A 26,718-nucleotide genomic window follows, 5' to 3' on the forward strand; every position below is an offset into this window, starting at 1 on the left:
TATATTGTGTGTCGTTAGCATTAGCGGTGACTGTAATAGTTTAAACTTTAGCTGTTCTTGCTTTCTCATGCGTGGCATGATACTCTGTTTCGTTATCCTTGGGTAATGAAATCCGGCCAATTTGGTCGTTTGGAAAAAAAAAGAATCGGGAGCAAGTAAGAAGCGTGAAAGTTCAATGTCCCACCACACGAAACACTGGTGCATCCTAGCTTACTGAGACAAATTCCGTCAAGTAACAATGAAACATAGGCATCCAACGGCGAATAAAGAAACTTTTCCATGAATTAAAAACAAGCACAATAGCATGTAGACTGTATATAAATACATATGTGTATGTGTAGCCTGTGGTAGAATTGACATATAAATGTTCCTCGACCCAGGTGATATAGGTAAGTACATACATGCACAATTATGTGGAAGCACAAGTAAAGCCCCGAAAGCAGAGTCGTCAGCATAAATAGTAACATGCCTTGCATAGGCTGTTTATTCCTGGGTCGCATCTTATGCCTTGCCAGACTCCTCGCAGCCTGGTGGCTTGAAGGCGATGAAGCTGACGCACTGCACCTGACGGATGTTGTCAAAACCGATGATGCGGACATAGGCGTCAGGGTACTCCTTCTTGACCTCGTCCACCTCCTTGAGGACCTGGGCGGCGTCAGTGCAGCCGAACATGGGCAGCTTCCACATTGTCCAGTACCTGCCGTCATAGTATCCGGGAGTGCTGCCGAACTCACGGAAGATGAAGCCAACCTTGCTGAACTCCAAGCAGGGAACCCATTTGGAGCGGATCAAAAAGTCGATCTGCTTCAGGAGGGCCTCGGGCGAGAGCGGTGGCAGGTAAGATAGGGTCTCGAATTTCTTGATGCCCTCAATCGGCCACACCTGAATTGTTGAAAAACACACGCTCAACTCAATACTTGATGCTAAGTGAATTTTTTTCTTTTGAGGGAACAGCAACCATTTGCTGCTCTTTTAATAAAGTGAATTCCAGTTTAAACCTCTACTCGTGCATTTGTGACACTAATTACACTATCTCGTCTAGATTACAAATTTTGGAGTCTATTATGCAAGGTGTGAAGTGATGATTAAGACTTCAAAATATTAGGACAAAGACAATTAATTGAACATATGGTGAAGAAAAGGTTGGACAAGATCATGCCAGCCTTATCTAACAGAACATACATAATGCTAAAATGGAGATAAACCCATGTTCGAAGTTTTCTAGGAGGTGAACTTCGGTAAAATGTTCACTAAAGAGGATAATATGTATGTTTCACTAATGCAGAATTATGGAATAAAAAGTGAAGTTCACTTTTTTTTATACATTTTCAGTCCTATAATATACAGAGCTGTCTTAGTACAGTATTTACAAATTGAGAGGTTTAAACAAAGGGAGTCACTCAAACCTTGCAATGCTAAGTGAAATGGACGGACGAGAAAACTCATGTGTTTCGTTTAAAAATTTCCATACCTGCATGCATCTGATCCTTCCACCATTGCTGACGCTGCTGAGGCTGGCGGCGCTGCGGCGGCTGACTGGGAGGCCCGCGGTGGACTTGAGGCCCTGGAAGGGTGCGACGGTGGTGGCCGAGGAAGCCATCACGGTGGGAGCCATGGTGTTGGAGGGGAGCAGGAGGCAGGCTGTTGAGGCCCCCATTACCGGGTCACCCAGGGTATATATAACCATGTGTTCAACCCCGTTTCTTTCTTACAGGATGTGGAAGGGGTGGTTGTCGTTCGCCTGCTGCCTTTTTTCCTTATCCCCGTGGATCAGTGGAAGAGGCATGGCCGTCGGATGCATTGTGCGTGCTGAAAGTTTCAGTCGTACATGTCACTGGTTATGGTCGCCACATATCCGTTTTTCCAACTTTGCATGTTTTTCTTTTCATTTCATCCTGCGGTAGGTAAGGCTTGAAAGATGCTTCCTGTATTTATTTGACGTTGTAACTTGAGTGGTACAGGAAAAATCGTCAACATATATCCTCCTTATCATGTAAATGAGCTTGTTAACAAATCATCCCAGCTAATTCTGATTTTAATTTAGTGTACCTTTGATTCTCCTTGTAAAAAAAATTGTTGTCTGTTTTCCCATCTGACTCGAAGACAAAGTTGCTAATAATACATGTTTTTTAACTTGGTTTTAAAAACTTACTCGACCTTGGTAGGTTTTTATTTATAACCGACCTCGATAATGTCTACTGGAGAGTAAGCTTGGAATATGAACCGACAATGAACCCATTTTATCTGTGTCAGGCCACTCCGGCTAAAGACTTTCAGAAATGCGGATGGTCCAAAATTTTCAAGATATTGTTGATATAAGGAAGTGTGGTTTTCAATTTACTTGACTAGGCCACTGCAGTTAGCTAATTTACGGAAATTGACAGCTAGATCAGTGGGGTCTTGATTTTTCCGCTCTTAATAATTATGGCGTTGGAGACGGTTTAGAAAAGCGACTCTAGTTTGACCCCAGGATTTTCTAGAGTGCTGGTTTTTTGTCAAACCTTCCAGGTTTTTCTAGCCCTCCAGATTTTGTCCAACTAGATTTTTTGGACCTCCATTTTTTGCTAATTTCAGCTTGCGCTTTTTCTGAGCAGTCTAGGTGTTCATGCACCGCTCGGACATCTCCGTAGTATCACAGACTGTTGGGGGGATGGCCCCCCGGTAGGCCAAATGCTTGGTAATTTTTCCCTATTTTAGCTATCAAGATACCGGTTTAAAGATTAATCCGGATAGCCAAGTTAAGCTGGCTAGCGCCAAGTGAAAGCATACCGGTATCCCTGGAGGGGTATACCGGAATGCGGTTAACTGGAGAAGAGGCCGGAGTACCGGCAGGGGCTCAACTGTAGCATGTTGGCATTCTGGTCAAAGATTCCATAAGGACAAGAGGACAAAGATGAGCGAAGCACATCAGCCTTTAATCAAAGCTCTGAAGCCAAAGCAGAAGGTGATGTAAAAGCTACCGGACGAGGTCATCGCTCCCTGATTAAAGATAGAACTGGTGTCATTGAGACTAAAGAAGCTTTATAAAGTAGCTTAGCTCATCAAAGATGCCATTAGGGTTTCTTCCCTTGTAAGCCACCCTCTCCCCTATATAAGGAGAGGATGGATCGACGGTTCACCAGTTTACAGTCGAGCATGATAGAGGTGTTCACCTTGTAGTCTATACGTTCTTCAACCTCTAGCCAAGGGCCAAGTTCAATAATCTATACTGGAATTTCTTCCCATATCCTTTCCCTTGTTACCAAAACCCCCCCTCGAATCCTCTAGCGCACATTCGGCTTCAACTTAAGCCATCCTATGGCATCTGTTTGTTCACCATGATGACACAGACATATCAATAACTCTCGCTTCATTTCTTTAACATGGACCACATAATTATCACAATTACAAACAGACAAAAATGCATCCACAACAGTCCATAAACCGATCTGGTTACAAAATGTGCAGGATTGGAATAAACAACGATTTCAAGATTTTGAATTAAGATGAATAAAAATGTTAAGAAATCACGAGACTCTAACATCATCGATGTATTGGAATTATCCGTTGGCATTCAACACATATTAGATGGACTTGAAATTGATCCAATAAGCGTCTTTAGGTTAGTTTGGAACAAGGCAACCAATTTGCTCGACCACCATAGGCCTCTTTTCTCTCATCCCTCACCAGCTAGCACCCTCGCCCCCATTCTTTTATCGTGTTCCTAGTCAGGAAAGATTGCCCAGGGTGCATGCTTTTGGGAACCCGCAAAGAAGGGATCTAGCAACGAGCTGCATGAGAACATGTTGAATGATCTAGAACCTCATAGAATTTCCCATATCCATGATCCTCGGAGATAGTCAACAAGACATGGGTGGTATTTCGAGTCGGGTTGGCCTCGTCGGTTCACCCGCGTGGTGGGACTCACTGGTAGTCAACTTTTGCGTTGGAAGGATAGATCGCTCCCTTTCAGGCGGTGAGATCTAGGGTGATTTTCATGTCTCGTTTAGGGTCTAGATGCCTTCAACACTGCCATAATGAACCATTTGTGTTCCTAACTTTGAGTCGGTTGATACGTCCAAAACGTATATACTTTCCCGAACACTTTTGCTATTGTTTTGCCTCTAATTTGTGTATTTTGGATATAACTAACACAGACTAACGCTGTTTTCAGCAGAATTGCCCTGGTGTCTCGTTTTTGTGCAGAAATTCAACTTTCAGGAAAATCCCCGGAATTTATGTCAAAGGGCTTATTTTTTTAGAAGATTCACGGAGCCAGAAGGGCAGACCAGGGGGGCCCACGGCCCCCACACCATGGGCCAGCGCGGCCTAGGAGGGGGGCGCGCCGCCCTATGGTGAGGCCGCCTCGGCCAGCCTCTGACGCCCCCCTCTAGACTATTTAAGGGTTTCGATCTAAAAACGCGAGACGGGAAGTCGAAGTCGCCAGAAGCCATCCAGAACGCCGCCACCATCGCGAAACTCCGTCTCGGGACCAGAAACTCCGTTCTGGCACTCCACCGGGACGGGGAATTGGAGGAGATCATCGCCATCATCACCACCGACGCCTCTCCATCGACCAGCCATGTTTTCCCCATCCATGTGTGAGTAATTCCCCGCTGTAGGCTGAAGGGGATGGTAGGGATTGGATGAGATTGGTCATGTAATAGCATAAGATTGTTAGGGCATAGTGTCTAGTGTCCGTAATTGGTACTTTGATGATATTGTTGCAACTTGTTATGCTTAATGCTTGTCACTAGGGCCCGAGTGACATGATCTCAGATCTGAACATGTTATTGTTTCATGATGATATTCATTATTTTATGATCTTACCTGCAAGTTGTATACACATGTCGCTGTCCGGAACCCGAGGTCCCAAAGTGACAGAAATTGGGACAACCGGAGGGGAAGGCAGTGATGTGAGGATCACATGTGTTCACGGAGTGTTAATGCTTTGCTCCGGTGCTCTACTAAAAGGAGTACCTTAATTTCCAGTAGATTCCCTAGAGGCCCGGCTGTCACCGGCTGGTAGGACAAAAGATGTTGTGCAAGTTTCTCATTGCGAGCACGTACGACTAAATATGGAACACATGCCTATGGATTGCTTAGTACTTGGATACCGTTTTATTTCTATCTGCAAATGCCCTACTTTGATTGTTACATGAGTTTCTCTCATCCATGCAACGCCCGTCATCCATCCCTGTGCCTACAGTATTTTAATCCTGTTGTTTACTGTAATCACTACTGCTGTCTTTGTTACACTGCTTGTCGATATTTCACTACGCTACTTGCTATAAAACTATTACTATCGATAAACTCTTGCGAGCAAGTTTGTTTCCAGTGCGAGCTGAATTGACAACTCCGATGTTAAGGCTTTCAAGTATTCTTTGGCTCCCCTTGTGTCGAATCAATAAATTGGGTTTTACTTCCCACGAAGACTGTTGCGATCCCCTATACTTGTGGGTCATCAAGACTATTTTCTGGCGCCGTTGCCGGGGAGCGTAGCTTTATTTGGAAGTTCACTTGGATTGATATTGTTCGCTGCAAATTCTCCATCATGGGTAAATCTCGCGATCCTAAAGTTGCCATATTACCATCCACTACAAGAAAAGGTACAACTCTGAGTACCTCTGCTGCTCTTGATTCACCTTCTGTGATAAGTCAACTTGTTTCACCACCACAAGCTTCACATGCTGGTACTTCTGCTGAATCTGAAAACTCCTATAATTTTGATGATGCTTCTGTTGTGCTTGATGATAGTGGTTCATTGGGATCTTTTCTAGATGCTACAATTGCTAGGTCTAGACAAATTGAAAATACTGAAACTCGTAATGAAAATATTGCTACACATGTTAATTCACCCGAGTCTGTTGAATACTCTAGTGATGATCCTGATGAGGATTATGTGGAACTTGATGATGATTTTATAGATAAATGCAATGCTACTACTGATGCAAGAAAAATTAAAAAGTTTCTTGCACAACATACTGTTAGATATAAGCTATCTCCTGATCCTAAATTTGCCACATCTCCTATAAACATAAAGGATAAGGATTATGATTTTTCTCTTGATCTATCTCATATAGCTATTGTTGAGAAAACACCCTTTTGTGTGGTACTGAAAAAGAAAGTGTTGTGGAACACATGAATGAACTTTCTACTTTGAGTAGCTTGTTTTCTGATGATGTCAAGATGCGTACTTATTTTGTTGCTAAATTTTTTCCTTTCTCATTAAAGGATGATGCTAAAACTTGGTATAATAGTTTGCCTCCTGGTTCTATTGATAGTCCAAGTGGTTTGCTTGATGTTTTCTTTCGGAAATACTTTCCTGCTAGTGCTCAACATATTGCTTTGCAGAAAATTTATAGCTTTGACCAGGATGATGGAGAGAAATTGCCTGAAGCATGGGCAAGATTTTGTTCTCTTATCAGAGCTCGACCTGGACATGAATTGGAAAAGCATGATTTACTTGATATATTTTATAGTGGACTAACCATTGAGTCTAGGGCATACCTGGATAGTTGTGCTGGTTGTGTTTTCAGGAATAGAACTCCAGACGAAGCTGAAGAATTATTGGCTAAAATAGGCCGGAATCATGATGATTGGACTACACACGAACCAGACCCGACGCCAATATTGAAGAAGAGGGGTTTGATTAAATTAAATGATGAAGATATGAGGGAAGCCAAGAAATCTCTTAAGGAGAAAGGTATTAAATCTGAAGATGTGAAGAACTTACCTCCCATAGAAGATTTATGCAAGATAATTCCCCCTTCACCCATGATTGAGGTAAATTCTCTTCAACTCTTTACTAGGGAAGATATTTCGTATTCAAAACCTCCTGCTCAATGCTTAGATGAGTTTGATAATTATATTGTTAAGCAAGAAAATTTTAATATGAGAGTAGATAATCATTTAATGGAAAATTCTCAAGCTATTAGTAATTTGCATGATATTGTGGAGAGAACCTCCAATGATGTTAAGATGTTTGTTAAACATTTTCATATGGTTCAAACTCAAATTGATCAACTCACTAAAGTGCAAAATTACTTGTTAAAAAATAGTTCTAAAGAAAAACATGCTTATGAAGTAACAACTAGAGGCGGTGTTTCTACTCAGGATCCTCTATATCCTGAGGGGCATCCCAAAAGAGTTGAACAAAATTCTCAACGAATTGAACCTAGTGCTCCTTCTAAGAAAAAAGAAGAAACATAAAAATGTTGTAGAATCCTCTAAACCTATTAATGATCCTAATAGTATTTCTATTTCTGATGCTGAAACTGAAAGTGGTAATGAACATGATAAGGATAAGGATAATAATGATGCTGCTGATAAAGAAGAGATTGAAGATGAACCTGAAAAGCATGCTAAAAATAAAAAGTATACTAAAAAGATTTTACTGCTAAGAAACATGGTAATGAAAGAGAACCGTGGGTTCAAAAGCAAATGCCTTTTCCTGCTAAGAAACTAAAATCAAAGGAAGAAGAACACTATAATAAATTTTGTGATTGGATGAAACCTTTATTCTTGCAAATCCCTTTGACTGTTGCTATTAAATTGCCTCCTTATTCAAAGTATATGAAAGATATTGTTTCTAACAAAAGGAAAATTTCTAATGAGGAGATTTCCACTATGCTTGCTAATTACTCTTTCAATGGCAAAGTTCCAAAGAAGTTGGGCGACCCAGGTATACCGACTATTCCTTGTTTTATCGAGAACAATTATGTTAGAACTGCTCTATGTGATTTGGGAGCAGGTGTTAGTGTTATGCCTTTTTCTCTTTACAAGAGACTTTATTTAGATAAGTTGATACCGACTGATATATCTTTGCAAATGGCTGATAAATCTACCGCTATTCCTGTTGGTATATGTGAGGATGTTCCTGTTCAAGTTACTAATAACTGCTTGATATTAACTGATTTTGTTGTGTTGGAAATGCCTGAAGATGATAATATGTCTATTATTCTTGGGAGACCTTTTCTTAACACCGCAGGGGCTGTTATTGATTGAAATAAAGAAAAAGTTACTTTCAATGTTGATGACAAGGAGCATACCGTTTATTTTCCCAAGTGGATTGATAAAGTGTGTGGAGTTAATACAATTTCTAATGTGAGAACTATCAAAGTGGGAGCTATTGATTGTCCTATATATGAGCCTAAAGAAGGATATCAAAATATTATGATTGGATCCATATCAATACAATTCAAGGTAACATGATTGATTTGAGGTTTATTTCTTCTTATGCTATGTAAGATTTATTTGGTGGCAAGACTTGATCAACCTTGTTAACAAATACATTTTATATGCATAGAGGAACTAAACAACATTTCTTTCTTCCTCCACTTGTTCTACTTGCCGTAGCACTAATTGTTTTGCAAAGTTCTTTAGTCAATTAGAGATTTCAAAATCTTTTTCTGCCCAGTAATAATAAATTTAATACCCTGAAATGTGCATTTTTCAAAGTTTTCAAAAATTCACAAAAATTATACCGTTGGTCTTATTTTTCGAAGAGGCACCTGGGAGCACCTGGGGATGACCAGTGGGGCACCCCAGGGCTGCACCCCACCAGCCGGCGCGGCCAGCAAGGGGGGCACGCCACCCTGTTGTGTGGGCCCCTCCTTGCCCCACTAAGTCATCTCTTCCTCCCATCTCACTCTCTCTCCCGAAAAAAATCGCACCAGCTTTCTCTCACTCGCATTTTTGCTCAAGAGCTCAGGATTTCTCGATCTCTTTGCTCAGCCCAGATTTCTGTCTGAAAATTGGCACATTTGCTCTTCGGTATGTGACTCCTCCGATTATCCAAGTAGAATTTTGTTTGGTTGAGTATATCTTAAATATTTTGCTGCTGTAGGTAACATGTTTAGTGAGCTTGCATGCTTGTTCTAAGTTGTAAGAATTAGTTTTGATGCATGTTTAGTACTCTAGCAAGTTCCTATAGTAGTTTCCCTCAATTATATGTCACCAAATCAAATTTTATAATGTTTGTTGAAAAATTTCAGAAAAGGAAGATGGATAACTATAACTTTGGAGAAGTGTTTGAAAGAGAGACGACAAGCACGGGGAGGCCCTCAAGGTCATCCACTCGGATTAGACGATCCTATAATGAGGATGTCATCGCACCGAGCTTCGAAGCCGAAGAGGACAATGGAGTCCCTAACGCTTCATCTTTTCCATGTTATATCTTTTTGAGTAATGCAGGGTTGCTGGATGATTTCTTGGTCCTCGTCGGTAATGTGGGCTTAACCGCCTATATGGAAGATGAGAGGGATCAATACTACATGCTAACTAAAATCTTTGTTGAGAGCTTTCAGTTTAACAACAAGCACTATCAACCATCAGTTGCATTCAGGATTTATGGTAATCCTATTACTATGAAGTTGAAGGATTTTTGTACTGCATTGGATATTGCCCCTGTAGGTACAGCGAAGAAGATCGAGAATAATCTCAATGCTTTGCTGGAGCTCTATCGAGGAGTCACCAATGATGATTGCCGCACCATTCAGCGCGGCAAGATAAGAAACATTAAACTTCCTGCCATTAGATATTTTGCTTATTACCTTGCTACTAGCATTCTTGGTAGGGAGAACACTAGCAATATTTCTAGTTATCATCTTGCTTTCCTAGTTGCTGCACTTACTGGAGAGACACCTTATCATCTTGGTGCTCTTGTTTCTCGCCGTTTGTCTAACAAGGGGCCTATTTTTGGAGGAATTGTTGCATCACACATTTTAGCATATCTAGATCTTCCTCTTGACCCTACTGATGTGAAATTAACTCCTATAAGGCTTGATATTGCTGCTATGAAGAGTCATCAATTTGTTACAACTGACTCTAGTTTAGATAATATGGTCTATAGAATGTTGTTTGCTGACGGGGATGAGAGGGAAATCCCTTTGCCGCAGCCAGATTTGTTCAGTATTCACAGGAAACCGTGGTCGCGCTCTAAGGAGGAGGTGGATGAGCAACTGAAGATACATGGCTTCCACCAGCAGCATGACTCCGAGGACACCGAGCCCTCCTACGACTACACCGTCACGTATCCTGGTGCTTCTTCCAGCACATACCCAGAACAGGATCCATCTTCGTCGTACTACGGAGGTGCTACTTCATGGGCACCATGGGATTGAACTCCACTTAGGCCAAAAGCCTAAGCTTGGGGGGAGGTATACCGGCATCACTCATTCTTTGCATATTATGATTGCTGGATACTTGTACATACTTGTTTAGCTTCTTAAAGTGGTTTTCTAATAAGAGGGAGATGATATTTGGGGAAGTGCTGCCCGAAAACAGATTCTGGACTGATACCAAAAAAATTCTCAAAAACAGCCTGTACGTTATTTTGCGAAGCCAATTTTTTTGCATGTTCCCCAGGTTGTTATCTAACTTTCATTAGTTGAACACTTTTCGAGCTGAGCAGCGGAAGAATTTCTTAAAAATTTATTACTGTACTGCTGTCAAGTTTGACGAATTCCTGCTGGTTTGTGTTTATGTGGCTCTTCTAGTTTTCATTTTCTTGCTCTTGCTTTGTTTCTTTCCTAAAACACAAAAAGACCAAAAATATTTTTGTTGTTTCGTTTCTTGCTCTTATTTTTCTTAATTTGCTATCATTGGTTTGCTATAAGAAAATCCAAAAAGATTTTGCTTTGTTTGCTTGTTTTCTTTTGTTCTTGTTTCCAATTCAAAAACACCAAAAATATTTGCTGTTCTTCTTTGGTTTTGTAAAGTTCATTATGGAGTTCAATGGTCTTCGGTGGCTGGAGCGTGGTTTTCATTTCATATTATAAGCTACACAAGTGAAAGGCAATAATGACGATCTACGACAATTCGACTGTGGTGAGAGGCTGGTATGAACTCTATTTGTTTTCATTTTTGTACATATACTCATCCATGTGAGCATGCTTAGTTGGTTCATGTGAGTTATATGTCATTTAAGAAAGTCTAGTAGTTCATGATCTCTCATGTTTAGCTCCAGTTTATTAATATGAGTAGCATGTCATAGATGTTTGCTTGCATTGTTTTATTCATAAATAGGTATGACATTGTGGTATCCTCCTCTGAATAATTCATTTGAATCGACTTGGCACATGCTCACGCATGCAATGACTGAACAAAAGTCAATTAAGCCTCGATAATTTACTTTGCCTCAGAGTTCTTGTATCACTCTTATGCCTCCGTTAATTTATTTTGCCGCAAGCATGATTATGACAGTTACTGCTCTCTTGATTGTCGCTCCCCAATCTATTGCTAGCCTTCACTTGTACTGAGTGGGAACGCTACTCGTGCTTCCAAACCCCTGAAAACCAAGTTATTCCAAAGTGTCCACCATAAATACCTATGCATGGCATTTCAAACCATTCCAAGTAAATTCATGCGCTACCTTTAAACCTTCAAAATGCTTCTCAATTTGTGTCAATGTTTTATAGCTCATGAGGAAGTATGTGGTGTTTATCTTTCAACCTTGTCATTTACTTTTGATAGACTTTCATAATAAGAGCTGGCAACGGGGTTCCCAGCCCCAATTAATCAAACTTCATTCTCTTCACATGTTTTGCCCTGAATCATCAGTAAGCAACTTAATTTTGCAAATAGACACTCCTCCATGGTATGAGATTGATGGAAGGCACCCAAGGATTCGGTTAGCCATGGCTTGTGTAAGCAAAGGTTGGGGGGAGTGTCACCTATAATAAAACTAAAGTACGTGTGTAAACAAAAGAGAAGAGAGATGATCTACCTTGCTGGTAGAAATAACGTCCTTCATGGGAGCCGCTCTTGAAAGTCTGGTTGACGAGGTAGTTGGAGTACCCATTACCATTCGTTGACAACAACAAACACCTCTCAAAACAATTTTACTCCTGTTTTAAAAATGAAAAGCTCTAGCGCATGTTAATCCCTGCTTCCCTCTGCGAAGGGTCAATCTTTTACTTTTATGTTGAGTCACCATCCTTTCTTTGAGCACTTTCTTGAGAGCACAACTGTCATTCTTAGTATAACATGCTTGTCCCAAAATGTGATTAACTATGGTATAACTTTGATGCTTTTATCTTTGACAATCTCTACTTCTAGTCTTTCCATGAACTTCGAAGGTGTCCGAGCATTTATATTTTGCTGTACAAATACGGGCAAGCGAGATACCACTTTATCATAACCTTTTATGAACATTGCAATCCTGCTGATAGACATGGTTCATGATGCTTATTATTAATTTTTTGGTACCTTTTCCATGATTGACATAGCTATTGGATGATTTTATTTGCATGTATCTTATTATGAATTGCCTAAGTACTTGTCCATATCATGAGAATATTTACATCATATGAACAAATGTGTTCGTGAAAGTTCTTTTATCGCACTCGGTTGTTAATCGAATTGCTTGAGGACAAGCAATAAGCTAAGCTTGGGGGGAGTTGATACGTCCAAAACGTATCTACTTTCCCGAACACTTTTGCTATTGTTTTGCCTCTAATTTGTGTATTTTGGATACAACTAACACGGACTAACGCTGTTTTCAGCGGAATTGCCCTGGTGTCTCGTTTTTGTGCAGAAATTCAACTTTCAGGAAAATCCCCGGAATTTATGTCAAAGGGCTTATTTTTCCAGAAGATTCACGGAGCCAGAAGGGCAGGCCAGGGGGGCCCACGGCCCCCACACCATGGGCCGGCGCGGCCTAGGAGGGGGGCGCGCCGCCCTATGGTGAGGCCGCCTCGGCCAGCCTCTGACGCCCCCCTCTAGACTATTTAAGGGTTTCGATCTAAAAACGCGAGACGGGAAGTCGAAGTCGCCAGAAGCCATCCAGAATGCCGCCACCATCGCGAAACTCCGTCTCGGGACCAGAAACTCCGTTCTGGCACTCCACCGGGATGGGGAATTGGAGGAGATCATCGCCATCACCACCACCGACGCCTCTCCATCGACCAACCATGTTTCCCCCATCCATGTGTGAGTAATTCCCCCCTGTAGGCTGAAGGGGATGGTAGGGATTGGATGAGATTGGTCATGTAATAGCATAAGATTGTTAGGGCATAGTGCCTAGTGTCCGTAATTGGTACTTTGATGATATTGTTGCAACTTGTTATGCTTAATGCTTGTCACTAGGGCCCGAGTGCCATGATCTCAGATCTGAACATGTTATTGTTTCATGATGATATTCATTGTTTTATGATCTTACCTGCAAGTTGTATACACATATCGCTGGCCGGAATCCGAGGCCCCAAAGTGACAGAAATTGGGACAACCGGAGGGGAAGGCAGTGATGTGAGGATCACATGTGTTCACGGAGTGTTAATGCTTTGCTCCGGTGCTCTATTAAAAGGGGTACCTTAATTTCCAGTAGATTCCCTAGAGGCCCGGCTGCCACCGGCTGGTAGGACAAAAGATGTTGTGCAAGTTTCTCATTGCGAGCACGTACGACTAAATATGGAACACATGCCTATGAATTGCTTAGTACTTGGATACCGTTTTATTACTATCTGCAAATGACCTACTTTGATTGTTACATGAGTTTATCTCATCCATGCAACGCCCGTCATCCATCCCTGTGCCTACAGTATTTTAATCCTGATGTTTACTGTAATCACTACTGCTGTCTTTGTTACACTACTGCTGATATTTCACTACTGCTACTGCTATAAAACTATTACTACTGATAAACTCTTGCGAGCAAGTTTGTTTTTAGGTGCAGCTGAATTGACAACTCCGCTGTTAAGGCTTTCAAGTATTCTTTGGCTCCCCTTGTGTCGAATCAATAAATTGGGTTTTACTTCCCGCGAAGACCGTTGCGATGCCCTATACTTGTGGGTCATCATCGGTCTCCATGACGTATGTGCCACCATATCGACCACACAGGTTACAGAAAAAAATCGAGATGCAACATGGCCTTGTCTTCAACGAAGGACCTGGGTCAAGCCCACTGGCTTGACATGGTCCATTTTGACATGCTCCTAAGGCCTTTGGGCTAGTTTGTATGATAGAGGCCCGTACCAACACCTATCATTTGGGCTCCTTTTTGGTAGATGGCTATCATGTGCCCCCTATTAGCTCCAATGGTTACTCAGCCTAGTCCTTGACCGCCTCCCTCCTTTTGCTTTGAGTCCAACACAACTTTCTCCCACCCCGCATAACTCTTGTGCCGATATAAACAAGCGGCTCTATGTTCCAGTGGAAACCCTAGGCTCCTTGCAAGGCTTTCCTACCTCTACGGGTGATATGTAATGGAGCGGTTTCATATCTAGACCAATCTTGTTCCACACTCCGCTCACCTCTCCATCTCATTCTCTCGCACAAATCCCATGTGTATCGTGGCTGGAATAAAAAGCGGGCGGTGGGAAAGCGCACGTACGATCAGTATAATATCAACATGGAGAGGCATATGGAAGCACATCTATGCCAAAGAAGGGACAAAGACCATGATGCCCATTCGTTGGGCGGGATTCAAAGCACGAGCACACACCAGATGGGTGGCTCAAGGCGAGCAACGTCCCAAAGAAGATGCAGCATGCAAGACTCCAGCTCCATTTGGCTCGTAAGCCCACGAATTCGGGAGAATGTAGCCTAGACGCAAGAACGAATCCATGAAGAAGCATACTAAGAATGACAAGGATGGCCTGAGCATAAACCGGCCTTGTCTCATGTTGTGATAATGTATATAGTCTAAAGCCACATACCTTTATTGAGTTGGTAATTCTCTTGGGTAGAATACTTCACTTTCCTACACATGACACACTATCAATCCACTTGCAAGTTCATGTGTGGCATGTGATTTGTAATACGGAAGGATATACCTCTATGACGTGCCTAGTGACCAAAAAACATTAGACCGACAACGGATGGGTTATGGAATTTAGGGGGAAGGGTTCTCTTATTGTTTCTGATTCTCAGAAGTAAAAAAGGTGAAATGGGTCAAGAAATCTGCAGTTGCCATGGTTGATGAATCGAAGATTTCTCTACATGTCATTTGTAGAGGGTCTTAAGAGCATGATGGTACGAACTGGGACTAGAACGTGAGCCATCTTAACGAGACTAATGTATTAGTTGTCCTCCCTGCAAAAGAATGATTAAAACTATGCATGTGTTTTGGTTATACCTCACCCTGTCGATATATTAGATTGTTGTAATTGTCCCTTAAGTTGTTGTGAGTCCAAAATCATCAAAGTTCGTCACTAAATTGTGGATCCAACTCTCAAGTGTGAAAACACAACTTCACCATTGAAAAGCTTATGGCTGGAATAACAAAATTTGATGCCAAGATGCACGATGAACTCTTTCACATTTCATACCGTCCTGTTAGGATGTAGTTCTAATGTTGCTAGATTCTAAGATTCTTGGCTCTATCCATCCCTTTTCCAATAGGGGAGGTTTCCATATTTGTGATGACTGTGAATTGTGGCAAATAAGGGGCTGCAAGGGCTCCCATGTCTTAAGACTCAATGGAATACACAAAGATAAAGATAATTTAAAGATGTGTTTAGTAAGCCTAGTCCTAATCAACAACTAGAGAAGTCAACTTTCCAATGGAAAGTTCCAAGAAGGAAACAATATTATGTCGCTCTCTTCCTCCAAGACTCGCATTGTTGATACAAATTTTGGTCCTAGCTTCTACACCCAATTTGATCTTGCAGCTAACCTTGTTCAACCAGTACGGGTCGAAGCTAACCTACTTTGGTGAAATTTTCCCAGAGCTGGCTCAAATCCTCCCAACACCCAAGATACAAGTATCAATACTTGAAAATTATAAGCCACTTGCCTCTACGATAAAAGTTTTTTTCCCAAGGGTACACTGGCTAGGAAGTGACCCTAGATATTTTTCCATAAAATCCTACAAGTTTTTGGCGAATCAAAGACATGTGAGCTCGGATGGGTGGCTAAAACTCAAAGGCCGAAGATTGGAGGGAGATAGGTCACAGAAGCTAAGGATAAAATAAGGAGTGAAGGGGGAGATTGGATTTTGTTCCTATAAAGAAGGAAGGACCAAATTTTTTATCAACCATTGCACCTCCGTAGGTGGAAAACGCGTGGGTGAGTAGAGTCTGTGCTTTGCTTTGGGGGGCACCAGTGTCAGGACACCTCATCTAGGGTACTTATCAAGAAAGCCATGTCCTTAGCTGCACTTGCCAATTTATCTAGAAGGCTTTGAAGAAGACAACCTAAAATATTATTAAAGGAATAAAATAATGTAGTAATCATTGGACTTACTATAGTAGTCTGTCAGGCTGCTCCTTAGAGCAAGACAAAGGCCGTATAATAGCCTAGTTTGATGTCGTTAAAGTCACCGCGGGTATAAGAAAGGCTAAAAGCAACGACCCTTGTTACCAGAAATGTGAAGCGTGCTATCACAACTAGACCTAAAGAAAGATGTGTGCATGATGGGTATGATTTCCCAAGCCAGGTATTCCAAAGTAACTCAAATTTCTGGCACTCGGAAGGTAAGCGGGGTAAAGGAGTTGCCTACGAATTAATCCTCCAATGTATGGTCAACAATATCGACAAAACAAACACTGAATATACCCATACCTTCAATTATGTTTTACTATTTGTTGATGTCTCACAAGATGACCATTTGCGTATGATATCTAGGTATTTATATCTTTTTTATGTGGTTGCTGGTTCTTGAAAGAGGATCTTTCTCTGGCACATGGTAAAGCGATCACTCAAGATACTTTAGTTGAAAGGCTTCAAAGTAATGACTCGGAAAATTCTAAGCCAGACCACACACCTATTGCTACTCGGGTAGCTAGGGCTAAGCGACCAGGAACCAAGCACCTTACAATTTGGAGAGTACTACACGGTGGCCTTGTTCACCGCCATGACATGTGACTAATGTTGCATTCTCTCTACGTGGACGGTTCTTGTTGGCATCCAAGATCTTCTCCTTCACAAGTGGTACATCCCGGGTGGTATCAATGTGGCTAGCGGTGCAGTCTTGGATCTGGTGGAGAGGACCAAGGACTCTATTGCTTTTCCCTTATTTTAGTGTCTAGTATGCAATTGTGTGCGTAGGATTGTGTTGCATCCTTTTTATTTCTTTTGGAGTCATGTGTGTAAAATGTACCCCGCCGACGATGATACAAATGCAGCAATCAGGGTCCTTCGAGACCCCTCCTCCCATCCAACAAATTGAGTGTTCATTTAGAAGGGCCATCGAACCCGATTGAAAGATTGCCTTCACGTCGTAAAGAGGTAATAAGGTAATCTAGGGAAGCAACATCGGCATAGCATATGTAGCACTCCATGGCAGTTAGTTACTCCGGTCTGGTCTTGTGTTGCCCTTCGCGTCGGGCATCCTAGCTTTGATCTCGGATTCTGGGACCCGTGTTGTCTTTTTTTTCCCTCGTGGGCTCGTGAGGCTGATTTAGCAATAGACCTTTTTTTTCTCATGTTGATTATGATTCCACTGTTGAAGAAAATCATGGAGAATAATATACTTGCCATATGTGAAACTTTGGACCAGAGCGTATCATGTTGGACGTGTACCAAGCAAGTTTTTTCCGCTTACTTGATTTGAATGAAAGAGTATGAAAAAGTCTGCCACAAAAAAAAGTGCAGCGAGACCTGGAGCATCGCACCGACGAACTTTAATTCGACCGTTGCGAAGCGCCTCCGACTTAAAAGCCCACTCTTGGCTCGCCCATCCACTCCCAACTTCCAAAACAAAACGAAACTAGCCGTTGCTCTGCTTCTCCTCCGATGGAGTCGTCGGCCGCGTCCCTGGTGCTCTGCAGCCCCTCCTCCGACGACCGCTTCTGGGACGGCCTCCGCACCCGCGTCGACACCATCCTCGAGGACCGCCGCCTCGTCGTCTCCTCCGCCGCCGTCACGGTACGTACTGCTCGCCCATCCATCCCCACCGTTCGCCGGACGGATCTTGACGTCTGCTCTGCTCGATGCAGTGCGGCGCGGCGTCCGAGCGGCCCAAGCGCCTCCGGGAGGACTCGCTGATGCTGGTCCGGGGCCTCGACTCCGTCGCCGCCTCCCTCGCTCAGCTCTCCGACACGCTCACCGCCGCCCAGAAGGTTCAACATTCCTCCTTTCTTTGTCCCTTACGATCCGATGAAATTGTGATGAATCTGACACTCTGTGTCTCAGGGAGTGAGCGCTCTGGCCACCTGCTCGTCCCAGGCAAGGGAGTGCGAGGAGCCCCACGCGAAGCGGCAGTGCGGCGTCTCCACGGAGCTCGCGGCCCTCGATGACGCCCAGAAAGACGTCGGCGAAGGTTCCACCGCCGACGCGCAGCCGCGTGACGAGACCAACAGCGGGGATGTCCGGGCCTCCTCCGAGGTCGCGCAGAGCACCAATCTGAAGCGAGCGCGCAGCGTGGGTGCCTGCAAACAAACAAAAAAAAACTCTGATTTTCGCACCAATTTCGTGGAAGGTCTTACTGATTTCATCAACGTTGTGTCCCGCAGCTGGCGGTCTCGATGGCGGGCAGGGCGGCCAATCTGGCGAGGGAGCTCAAGACCATCAAGTCGGAGCTGCACTTCATGCAGGAGCGCTGCGGCCTGCTGGAGGAGGAGAACAGGAGGCTCAGAGACGGGTACGACAACGGAGGAGCCGCCCCCGAAGAAGACGACCTGGTAAGAATCACCACCACATCACGCCTCCCTTTCTCATCTCTCACAACCACATCCCGCATTCAGACACGATGCGCTCCAGAAATGAAATTCTAGAATTGCTCACTGGCTCTGTTCAGTTAAAGACCATTCCCCTTCTGATGTCTTCGTGTTGTGCAACGATTTCAGGTGAGGCTGCAGCTCGAGGCTCTGCTCGCCGAGAAGTCCCGGCTGGCGCAGGACAACGCCAACCTCGCCCGGGAGAACCAGAGCCTCATCCAGCTCGTGGAGTACCACCAGCTCACCTCCCAGGAGGACCTCGGTGCGTCCTACGACGACGTCATGGAGGGGATGCGCCTTGACTTCGACGGCGAAGAAGACGAGTTTGACGGCGACGGTGTCCCGGTCACCCCAGGCAACAAATTGAGCGTGCTGGCGTCGCCTGATGCCTAGATGATTGTGTGGGAGAATAAGCTAAGCTGATGGGTGTGGTGTGGTGTGGTTTGTTCCAATGGTGGAATGACTTCTACTGTTGTTTCGGTTGCGTGCTTCAGTTTGAGCACTCTTCAGTACGCGGCCGTATGGCCGAGATTCTTTAGATTCTCTCAGATGGCATGGATTTCAAGGTCTAGCTTACAAATTCAATTGTTTTGTTATTCATTATTTAGAGTGTTCCAAACTTCTTAAGCTCCTCAGGAGCGTACAAACTGTTTTGTAACTACATTTATTAAATATATCGATAGTGTGTTCCAGCATTACATTTGCAAGCACTGTAGTGTTGTCCCATCACTATTGGATTTCTCTGAAAAATTTATGCCGAGCTACTTTTTCGAAGCTACGCTTTCAAAAAAAAAAATTACAAGCATCCAAAGTGGTCACATGTTACTGTTGTTAGTGTTGTGATGATCAGTTGAATTTCTCTGAAAATTTTATGTCGAGCTACTTTTTCGAAGTTGCACTTTCAAAAAAAACCAAAAAATTACAAGCATCCAAAGTGGTCACATGTCGTTTGTCCTTGATCATTTTTTGTGAATGCTATCAACTGACAATAATTCTTCCCGGAAGAAAACAAAAAAAAAAAACAAGCATCCAAAGTGGTTACATGTTGTCTGTCCTTAATCATTCTTGTGAATGCCATCAAGTGACAAGAATTCTTCATGGAAGAAAATAGGGGGAAAAAGTGAGCCACAAAAAACCGGCCATCACAATTTTACTTTCTCGATCTCGACAAAATAGGCAATTTACAGGACATGTAAGTGGTGCTGTTCTCTATGCTGTACTAACTACCACCTAGTCATTCCCTAGTTTATCTACATGGTAACAGTGAGAACTAATTTACAACCATGTCATTACAGAACCAATTAGAAGACCAGAAAGTTGAGGAACAGAAACATCAGGAGTAAACTATTACTATGCCACATTACATGAGGGGAGCTGCTAAGGGGCCTCAACTGGGTAACGCCGGCAGGGTTTTTTGTCTTCTCAGGAGAGTAATTCTCAGGTGTTGAACCTGATGAATTCCGTGAGTTGATGGAGAGAGGGTTTGAACTATCAGTGTCATAACCTGTATCAGTAGAACATGTCATAAGCAAACAACTTTTTGTGAAGAAACAAAGCACGTACTGATTTACTTACAGTTGAATTTCTTCCAACCAAGTATTTTCCTTTCTCGGTCGAACACAACACGAATACCGGTCATGAAATTTTCTGCACCACAAAAATGTAGAGTCGTATTATTAACTGTTCTTACTATTAAGTAAAAAAAACTGTTCTTAACATTGAATGTGCTATGCAGAAAGAAATTGCATGAGGAAAATTAGACTACCTATTTAGGTGTCAAGACTGATCCATTGTGATCACTCTTTAATTTTATGCTTAAATATTAGTAAGCCTTATTTTTTCTTGTTTCTAGATTATTTTATTTAGCCAAACTTTGCATAGTCTTGTACATAGGCTTTCGTAGCACCAATATTTCTGTCTTGCTGAGCTTCATTATGCCTAAATAAAACAGGCACTGCAATTTTTGTACCCAGTTATATTATTTATATTGGTGTTTGTGCCATGCGGTGTAATTTATTTTAGTGTTTAGCTGCGAATATGAGTACTATGTTAATGCCCTTGTAACCATGCTATTGTGTGTTAGTGGCTGACTAGTTCTTTACCACTCCCTCCGTCCCATAATAGAAAATGTTATTACATCTAATTCACTCATGCATTGGATGTTATTACATCTTATATTTGGGATAGAGGGAGTACTATTCTTTGACACAATCCATAAGAACAAAAGCAGCTATTCTATATGTCTCATGGAAGAAAACAAACAAAATCCAGTACCATAGGTACGGTTAAGCAGCAAAACAAAGTTGTATCATACTACATCAGAAACCTCAGATCTTAAATATGAGATATTTTACATTCTTGGGAGAAGATAATATATTTAGATAACTTGGACAAGCAACTGTATGTCCACTAGAAAGATATACAACTGTCAATATTGACAGTCACAGCAAAAGAAAGAACATGAAATGCATATATGAGTTTCCTCTTCTGTTACCCGCATCAGTGAACATAATTCACTAATGTTAAAAAAATCACGATGACTTTGGTTCTGAGTGGCAAGGTTAATTTGTCGTGGGATGAAATCACTACAAACATGATCGCATTGCTCATCAGAAAAGATAAAAATGAGACAAAAAACTAAACACAGTAGCCAGAAAATTGGCATGTTTGGTTCTCATGAATGATCTTGGCATATATAAAAAGTTCAAAAACAACATTGTGAAACTTCATACACTAGTGTTAATAATCTAATGCACCAGAACAGGTTCCAAAGCAATAGTTCTGCGGTAAACTTACGTCCAATTATATTTAGTTTTGTGCTCTTGACAATCGCCAAGCAATAGACATACTCATGTTGCTGCAAATATCAAAGAAAACAGCATGGTTAAATAAACATGATCCCAGTGTTACAAGAATTGCAGAATATGAGGCTTGCAATACCTGAATAGAGATAACCTGCCCTGGATCAATAGCAGGGAACAGACTTCCACCAAGAGTTCTAAGACTAATACCAGGAGTTTGGATCCTTGCCTCATTAGAGCTGTAAGTTAACCTTGGTCATTTTATCATTGATTGATAAAAGATACAGCACAGAAGTTCAGACAGAATTTATTTGTGATAAAAAATAACCTTAGATCATAACAATATTCAAAAGGAATTCTTGAGTCAGCGGCATGGCGATTTGCTTGAACTTGACTATGGAACTGAAAAAGGAGAAATAACTACGACATGAATTATTCCCCTCTTGAAGAAAGGCTAAACAAAGTCAGATAGTTTACTTACACTCTCTGTTATATCTGTATATGCTGGATCTGCCAAGTATGTGAAGGATGTCCCTGTGTCAAAAATTGTACTAAACTCCAAATCCATTGCATTATTTCCAACAGAAATCCCAGTGATAGTGATGGCATACGTAGGGCTGGAAAATAACAAATTATCCCAGATGGGCCAAATTATCAGGAGCAGACAAAAATGTACTAGGCGGAAAAATACAATACCTAATTGTAAGCCTGGTAAATGAAAAAAAAATGCTCACTGTTTCTGGTTGATATCGAGTGGTGTCTCCTGTTGGTCCGAGCTGCCTTGGTCTCCGAAACTGATCCTCCCAATACCATCACGGCCAAAACACATTGAGAAGGAATTAGTTGTAAGACCTTTCTGTGCAAGAATGCTAGGAACTGATATCATGTCTACCCCAAGTCCAAAAAGACCATTTGGAGCAGCAGCATCCAGAAATGACCCTGTCTGAACCTGTCCGCATCTGATAAAAATAAAATACTTCATAGTTCATAGTTCATCAAAACTGGGAAAAGAATATCTTCATCTCACTAGATCGAGAATAAATATTACCCAAACGTTATTTGTGCCTTGAGAATTTGAGGGCGGGTATCCTCTGTTGATAGGTAAAGCACGTCCTCCACGAGAAATCCGGAAGATGATGTGTCCGCAGAGACATACACCATCTTGTATGGACAACTTGATGTTCCAGAACATTCTTTTCTAAGACCACAAAAGTCACTGTTGCAAGGAACTCCTTGGCTTGTTGATGACAAGCTAGGAATGTACAAAGAAGCCTGAAATCTCAGATAATTAACAAACTATAAGTAGGAAAATTTGAAACTATCAAAGAGAACATATAAATACAATGCAGGCATGTAGTAAACTACCAGCAAAAAGAATATCAAAAAAGAAATAAAATGATAGAGAAAATTCTTTATAATGAGAAAATCTTAAAATATGAAGGAATAAGAACAGAGCAGTGGGATAGGAACAGTGATGTGGTGACATCAGAAGGTGTTCTATCCAAACTATTGCCTCAGTCATTTATATGAAGTGTGAAATGATCAAACTATAGGATCAACAAGCCTAAATTGAGCTTCGTATTTACACTTCTATTTCACCACCATGTTAAGAAATTATTGTGAAAGTTTCTGTGGTATATTTCAAATGCTTGAATACAGCTAAAATCCTAACCCTCTGCTAAAAATCCACCAAAAGAAAGATATCAAACATGTTCGGTCACTGAACTGCATGAACACAAGAGGCCAGAGCCATAAAAAATTGTGCCTAACCAATGAGCTTGTGTTGTACATATCCAACAGCCCAATTTTTTTTTTTTTGACAGAATACCCAATGTTGATCAGATACACACCAAGTAATCTTCCTGTTGTATATGATGATATAGGATAGCTGGTAGCCAAAATCCCAGTACGAAACAGTTTGTAAGTAAATGGGGCAACAATTATTGTAAAACAAAATGCAGCGTGTACGGGCGTTTAGCTCTGATTTATGCAGAAACGTCCTCTTGATCCAAGGATCCAGCAAAATTATGAATAGAACAGAGGTCTTACTGCTCCGGAAGTGCCCGAGGCCGGCGGCGTGCAGCCGTCGCACTGGCAAGGAAGCCAGAAGAGGTCGCTGCCGGTGTCCAGCGCCACCATGAAAGTGTGGCCCGGCGTGCCCACCGTGACAAGAGCATAGTGCAAGCTACAACAAGAAACACAGATCGAGCACCAACATCAAAAGTGCACACAGATAATTGGGAGAAGAGGAAAGTAGCAAGAGGCCTTACAATCCGAGGTTGCTGACCTTCAGCGTGGCGTTCCCCTCGGAGAAGGTGAGAGGCGGAGGGTGATCTGCGGCGGCCGACAGCACGCGGTGGCGGTCGTGCCCGGCGAGGGCGGCGACGTACGCGGCCCCGCCGGGCGCCGGCCAGCCGCCGGGGAGCTGGTGCCCGCGGGCGTCCGCCCACCGCCGCACGGGCGCGGAGAACCGGTGGTGGAACTCCAGCGACGGCGCCCTGGTCCATTGGCCTCTGCCGCCGCTGGTACCGCCCGCGACGCCGGCGAAGAGCAGGACCGGGAGCAGCGCGCGGAGGAGCTGGGGCGTCATCAGAGATGTCGCCGCCGCATGTGATGGATCCGATAGGTGTAGTTAAATCGACGATCGGGCGTCGCTCTTGAGGCTCTGGCACGGCATAGGCGGGGTGGCGGCGGCGGAGGTCGGTCGGCGACGGGATTTCCGGCCGGTGTGGCGTGTGACAGTGTCAGTGGGTGCGGCGTCGAGTAGCTTTGCTTTGCTTTGGAATTATTTTGAGCGGCTTCTAGTACAGAACCAAATAATTGGAGTTGCTTTTTACTCGTGGGCTGTAAAATTAAAGGAACGCGGCATGCTTTAGCTCAGGAGCACACCTTTCTCTCTACTCACCATTCCGGGGGCGTATCTGAATGGAAACAGTACATGTACAACAGCACCGGCCACCGATTTGAATTTAGGTTTGTCAAGCTCGGAGTGATTTTAGATTTGAAAATTGTGGTCTCGTAGATGTGCAATGTGCGTGCCTATGCCAATGAAATGTTTTCAACAAATCCGTAACCCGTTTCTATGCCATGAAATGTTTTCAGCAAATCCATAAACCGTTTCTATTTCATGAATGTTTTCAACAAATCCGTAACCCAGCCGTTTCTATTTCGTGAAATATTTTCAACAAGTTCATACCCTTTAGGTGTATTTTTCATCTTGTAATTATGTGTGCTGCTAGGGTTCTTTTACTCTAGCGGCGAATTTTGGCCAACAACAAAATATATGTCATTTGCGATCTCCCCTCTCTTTGGGTCGTATTAGGGATCGGGCTCGAAGGAGGTCTTATCCTGCTCTCAGCCTCATCGCTTTCTCTCATGGTTATATATACCTTTCTCGAGCATTAGTATGTCATATTTCAGACTAGCACGACCACGCCCGCAGTGCATAAGGGACCCATTAACATTGGGCACATGAAAGAGCATCCAAATCGGCAAAGATTGGATCAATGTTTGAGATGCTTGATCCGAAGGATGATGGATCTGATTATTGATTTTGTTGGATGATGATGATACGGCGATTAAGGAAAGCACTAGATGGCTAGCAGTAGCCAACATATGTTGTCTGGAGAATTTTTTGCCGTGAAATGTTTTCAACAAATCCATAACATTTAGGTGTATTTTTCATCTTGTAATTATGCATGCCGCTAGGGTTTTTTTTTTTTACTCCTGGGGGAGCCATGTTGGTCGTGAATTACCACACAACCACCACATCTGCCTGAAGCAGAGGAAGCTCCATCAGTGTTAACCTTCAGTCGAAAACAATATGTGTCCTTCGCGATCTCCCCTCTCTTTGGGCTGCATTAGGGATTGGGCTCGGACGAGGTCTTATCCCTCTCTCTGTATGTTCTCTTTCTCTCGAGCTATGGTGCTATAGAGGGTTACATATTTTCGAGCGTTAGTATGTCGGACTAGCAGGAGCATAGCTGCAATGCATAAGGGACACGGTAACATTGGTGCACATGAAAGTGCATTGAAATTGGCATATCAGATCGATTTTTGAGATGCTTGATCTAGAGAATGGAGGATTTGATTATTTTATGTTGTCGGATGATGATACGATAGATAAGGAAACCGTTGGATCGATGGCTAAGTTTAGCATGTGTAAGTTGAGGAAACCGCTGGATCGATGGCTAAGTTCAGCATGTGTATGTTGTCCAAAGAATTTTAGCCATGAAACATTCTTCCAGCATATGCTTTATAAATAGAATACGTCAAGTGGGCTTAGGGTTCATGTTTTTGGAGGCAATAGATTCATCATACAGTGTTTCAATTAAGGGGACCGGGAGAAAGTTAAAGAGAGAGGACAATGATTGTTTTTTGCCTTTGTTGATAGTTATGGGCAATGGTTTCTCGATAGAGTTGAATCATATGCCAATCTAGCTTCAGGTGAACAAGCTATTAGGAGGCACGGTCAACCGGCGACGAGATTTCCGGTGTGGTGTGTCATAGTGTCTATTTGTGCAGTGTCAAGTTGGTTTCCTTTGGAATTGTTTTTGCTTTTTTATTCATAGGTTGTAAAATTGAAGGAATGTGGCTAATGGCATCCTTAAGAGCAAGAGCTCTACCACCATTACCTACTTACCATTCTAGGGCATGTCTGAATGTGATGGTATCTGCCACATATTTGAATTTAGTAGTATATTTTTGTTTGTCACGAAATGGATTGGTTTTAGATTTGAAAATTTACGATCTTGTGGATGTGTATTGTGTCTATGTCATGAAATGTTTCAAAAATCCATAGCTTTTATATATAGTTTTCAACATTCTAGTGCGCTAGATATTACACCTAGTGCTTCCTATGCATCACATGTTTTAATCAACATCATTGTCCATGTATTTCCCATCAGTCTTGTAAATCGCATGAGCATTTGTCTCTACTAAGAAGGTATTAACGAAAATGGCACGTGCTTCTAAACCTAAAATTCTTGTTTCTAGCATGGTTTTGTGAAGGTGGCAATCAGTTGTTTATATTATGTTTGAAAGTGATGGGTAATGGGAAAATAAATAGGTAGTAGAGAGATCAATGCATATGCAAGAGTAAATTGTGTGACATGTTGCCTAGAGTGTACAATTTTGTATCTTGTCTATCATAAACATAATATTAAGGTTGCTAGGGTGTTTACAAAATGTTGGTGCCTAAGTTTCGTAAGGGTATTATGGGGGGACTAAACCTCGTAACGCTTTCGGGCCAATATATGTTGTCTTGAACAAGGTGCAAGATATAATCAAATGGTTGCTCACCAATGAGGGAATTCCTCTATGTATTCCATGTACGCTCA

General features: G+C 42.5%; 3 protein-coding genes across 3 annotated transcripts; 1 reads left to right on the forward strand and 2 right to left on the reverse strand.

Moving 5' to 3' along the window:
• Positions 1 to 300: 300 nt before the first annotated feature.
• Positions 301 to 1,643, reverse strand: LOC124678806 (ribulose bisphosphate carboxylase small subunit, chloroplastic-like). Its single transcript, XM_047214659.1, has 2 exons — positions 1,472 to 1,643; positions 301 to 882 (listed from the first exon to the last, which is right to left on the reverse strand). Exons 1-2 carry the CDS (start codon positions 1,613 to 1,615, stop codon positions 502 to 504), a joined length of 525 nt encoding a protein of 174 aa, XP_047070615.1. The 5' UTR covers positions 1,616 to 1,643; the 3' UTR covers positions 301 to 501.
• A 16,012-nt stretch (positions 1,644 to 17,655) lies between these two features.
• On the forward strand, positions 17,656 to 18,971 carry LOC124673119. The gene is made up of 5 exons (XM_047209246.1): positions 17,656 to 17,781; positions 17,859 to 17,981; positions 18,055 to 18,282; positions 18,375 to 18,542; positions 18,708 to 18,971. Exons 1-5 carry the CDS (start codon positions 17,656 to 17,658, stop codon positions 18,969 to 18,971), a joined length of 909 nt encoding a protein of 302 aa, XP_047065202.1.
• Positions 18,972 to 19,710: 739 nt separating this feature from the next.
• Positions 19,711 to 23,969, reverse strand: LOC124673120 (aspartyl protease family protein 1-like). The gene is made up of 10 exons (XM_047209247.1): positions 23,650 to 23,969; positions 23,429 to 23,564; positions 22,428 to 22,651; positions 22,114 to 22,338; positions 21,861 to 21,996; positions 21,708 to 21,781; positions 21,519 to 21,618; positions 21,375 to 21,435; positions 20,154 to 20,225; positions 19,711 to 20,082 (listed from the first exon to the last, which is right to left on the reverse strand). Exons 1-10 carry the CDS (start codon positions 23,967 to 23,969, stop codon positions 19,880 to 19,882), a joined length of 1,551 nt encoding a protein of 516 aa, XP_047065203.1. The 3' UTR covers positions 19,711 to 19,879.
• Between the last annotated feature and the right edge of the window lie 2,749 nt (positions 23,970 to 26,718).

The sequence above is a fragment of the Lolium rigidum genome, chromosome 7, assembly GCF_022539505.1.
Source record: "Lolium rigidum isolate FL_2022 chromosome 7, APGP_CSIRO_Lrig_0.1, whole genome shotgun sequence".
Taxonomy (NCBI): Eukaryota; Viridiplantae; Streptophyta; class Magnoliopsida; order Poales; family Poaceae; genus Lolium; species Lolium rigidum.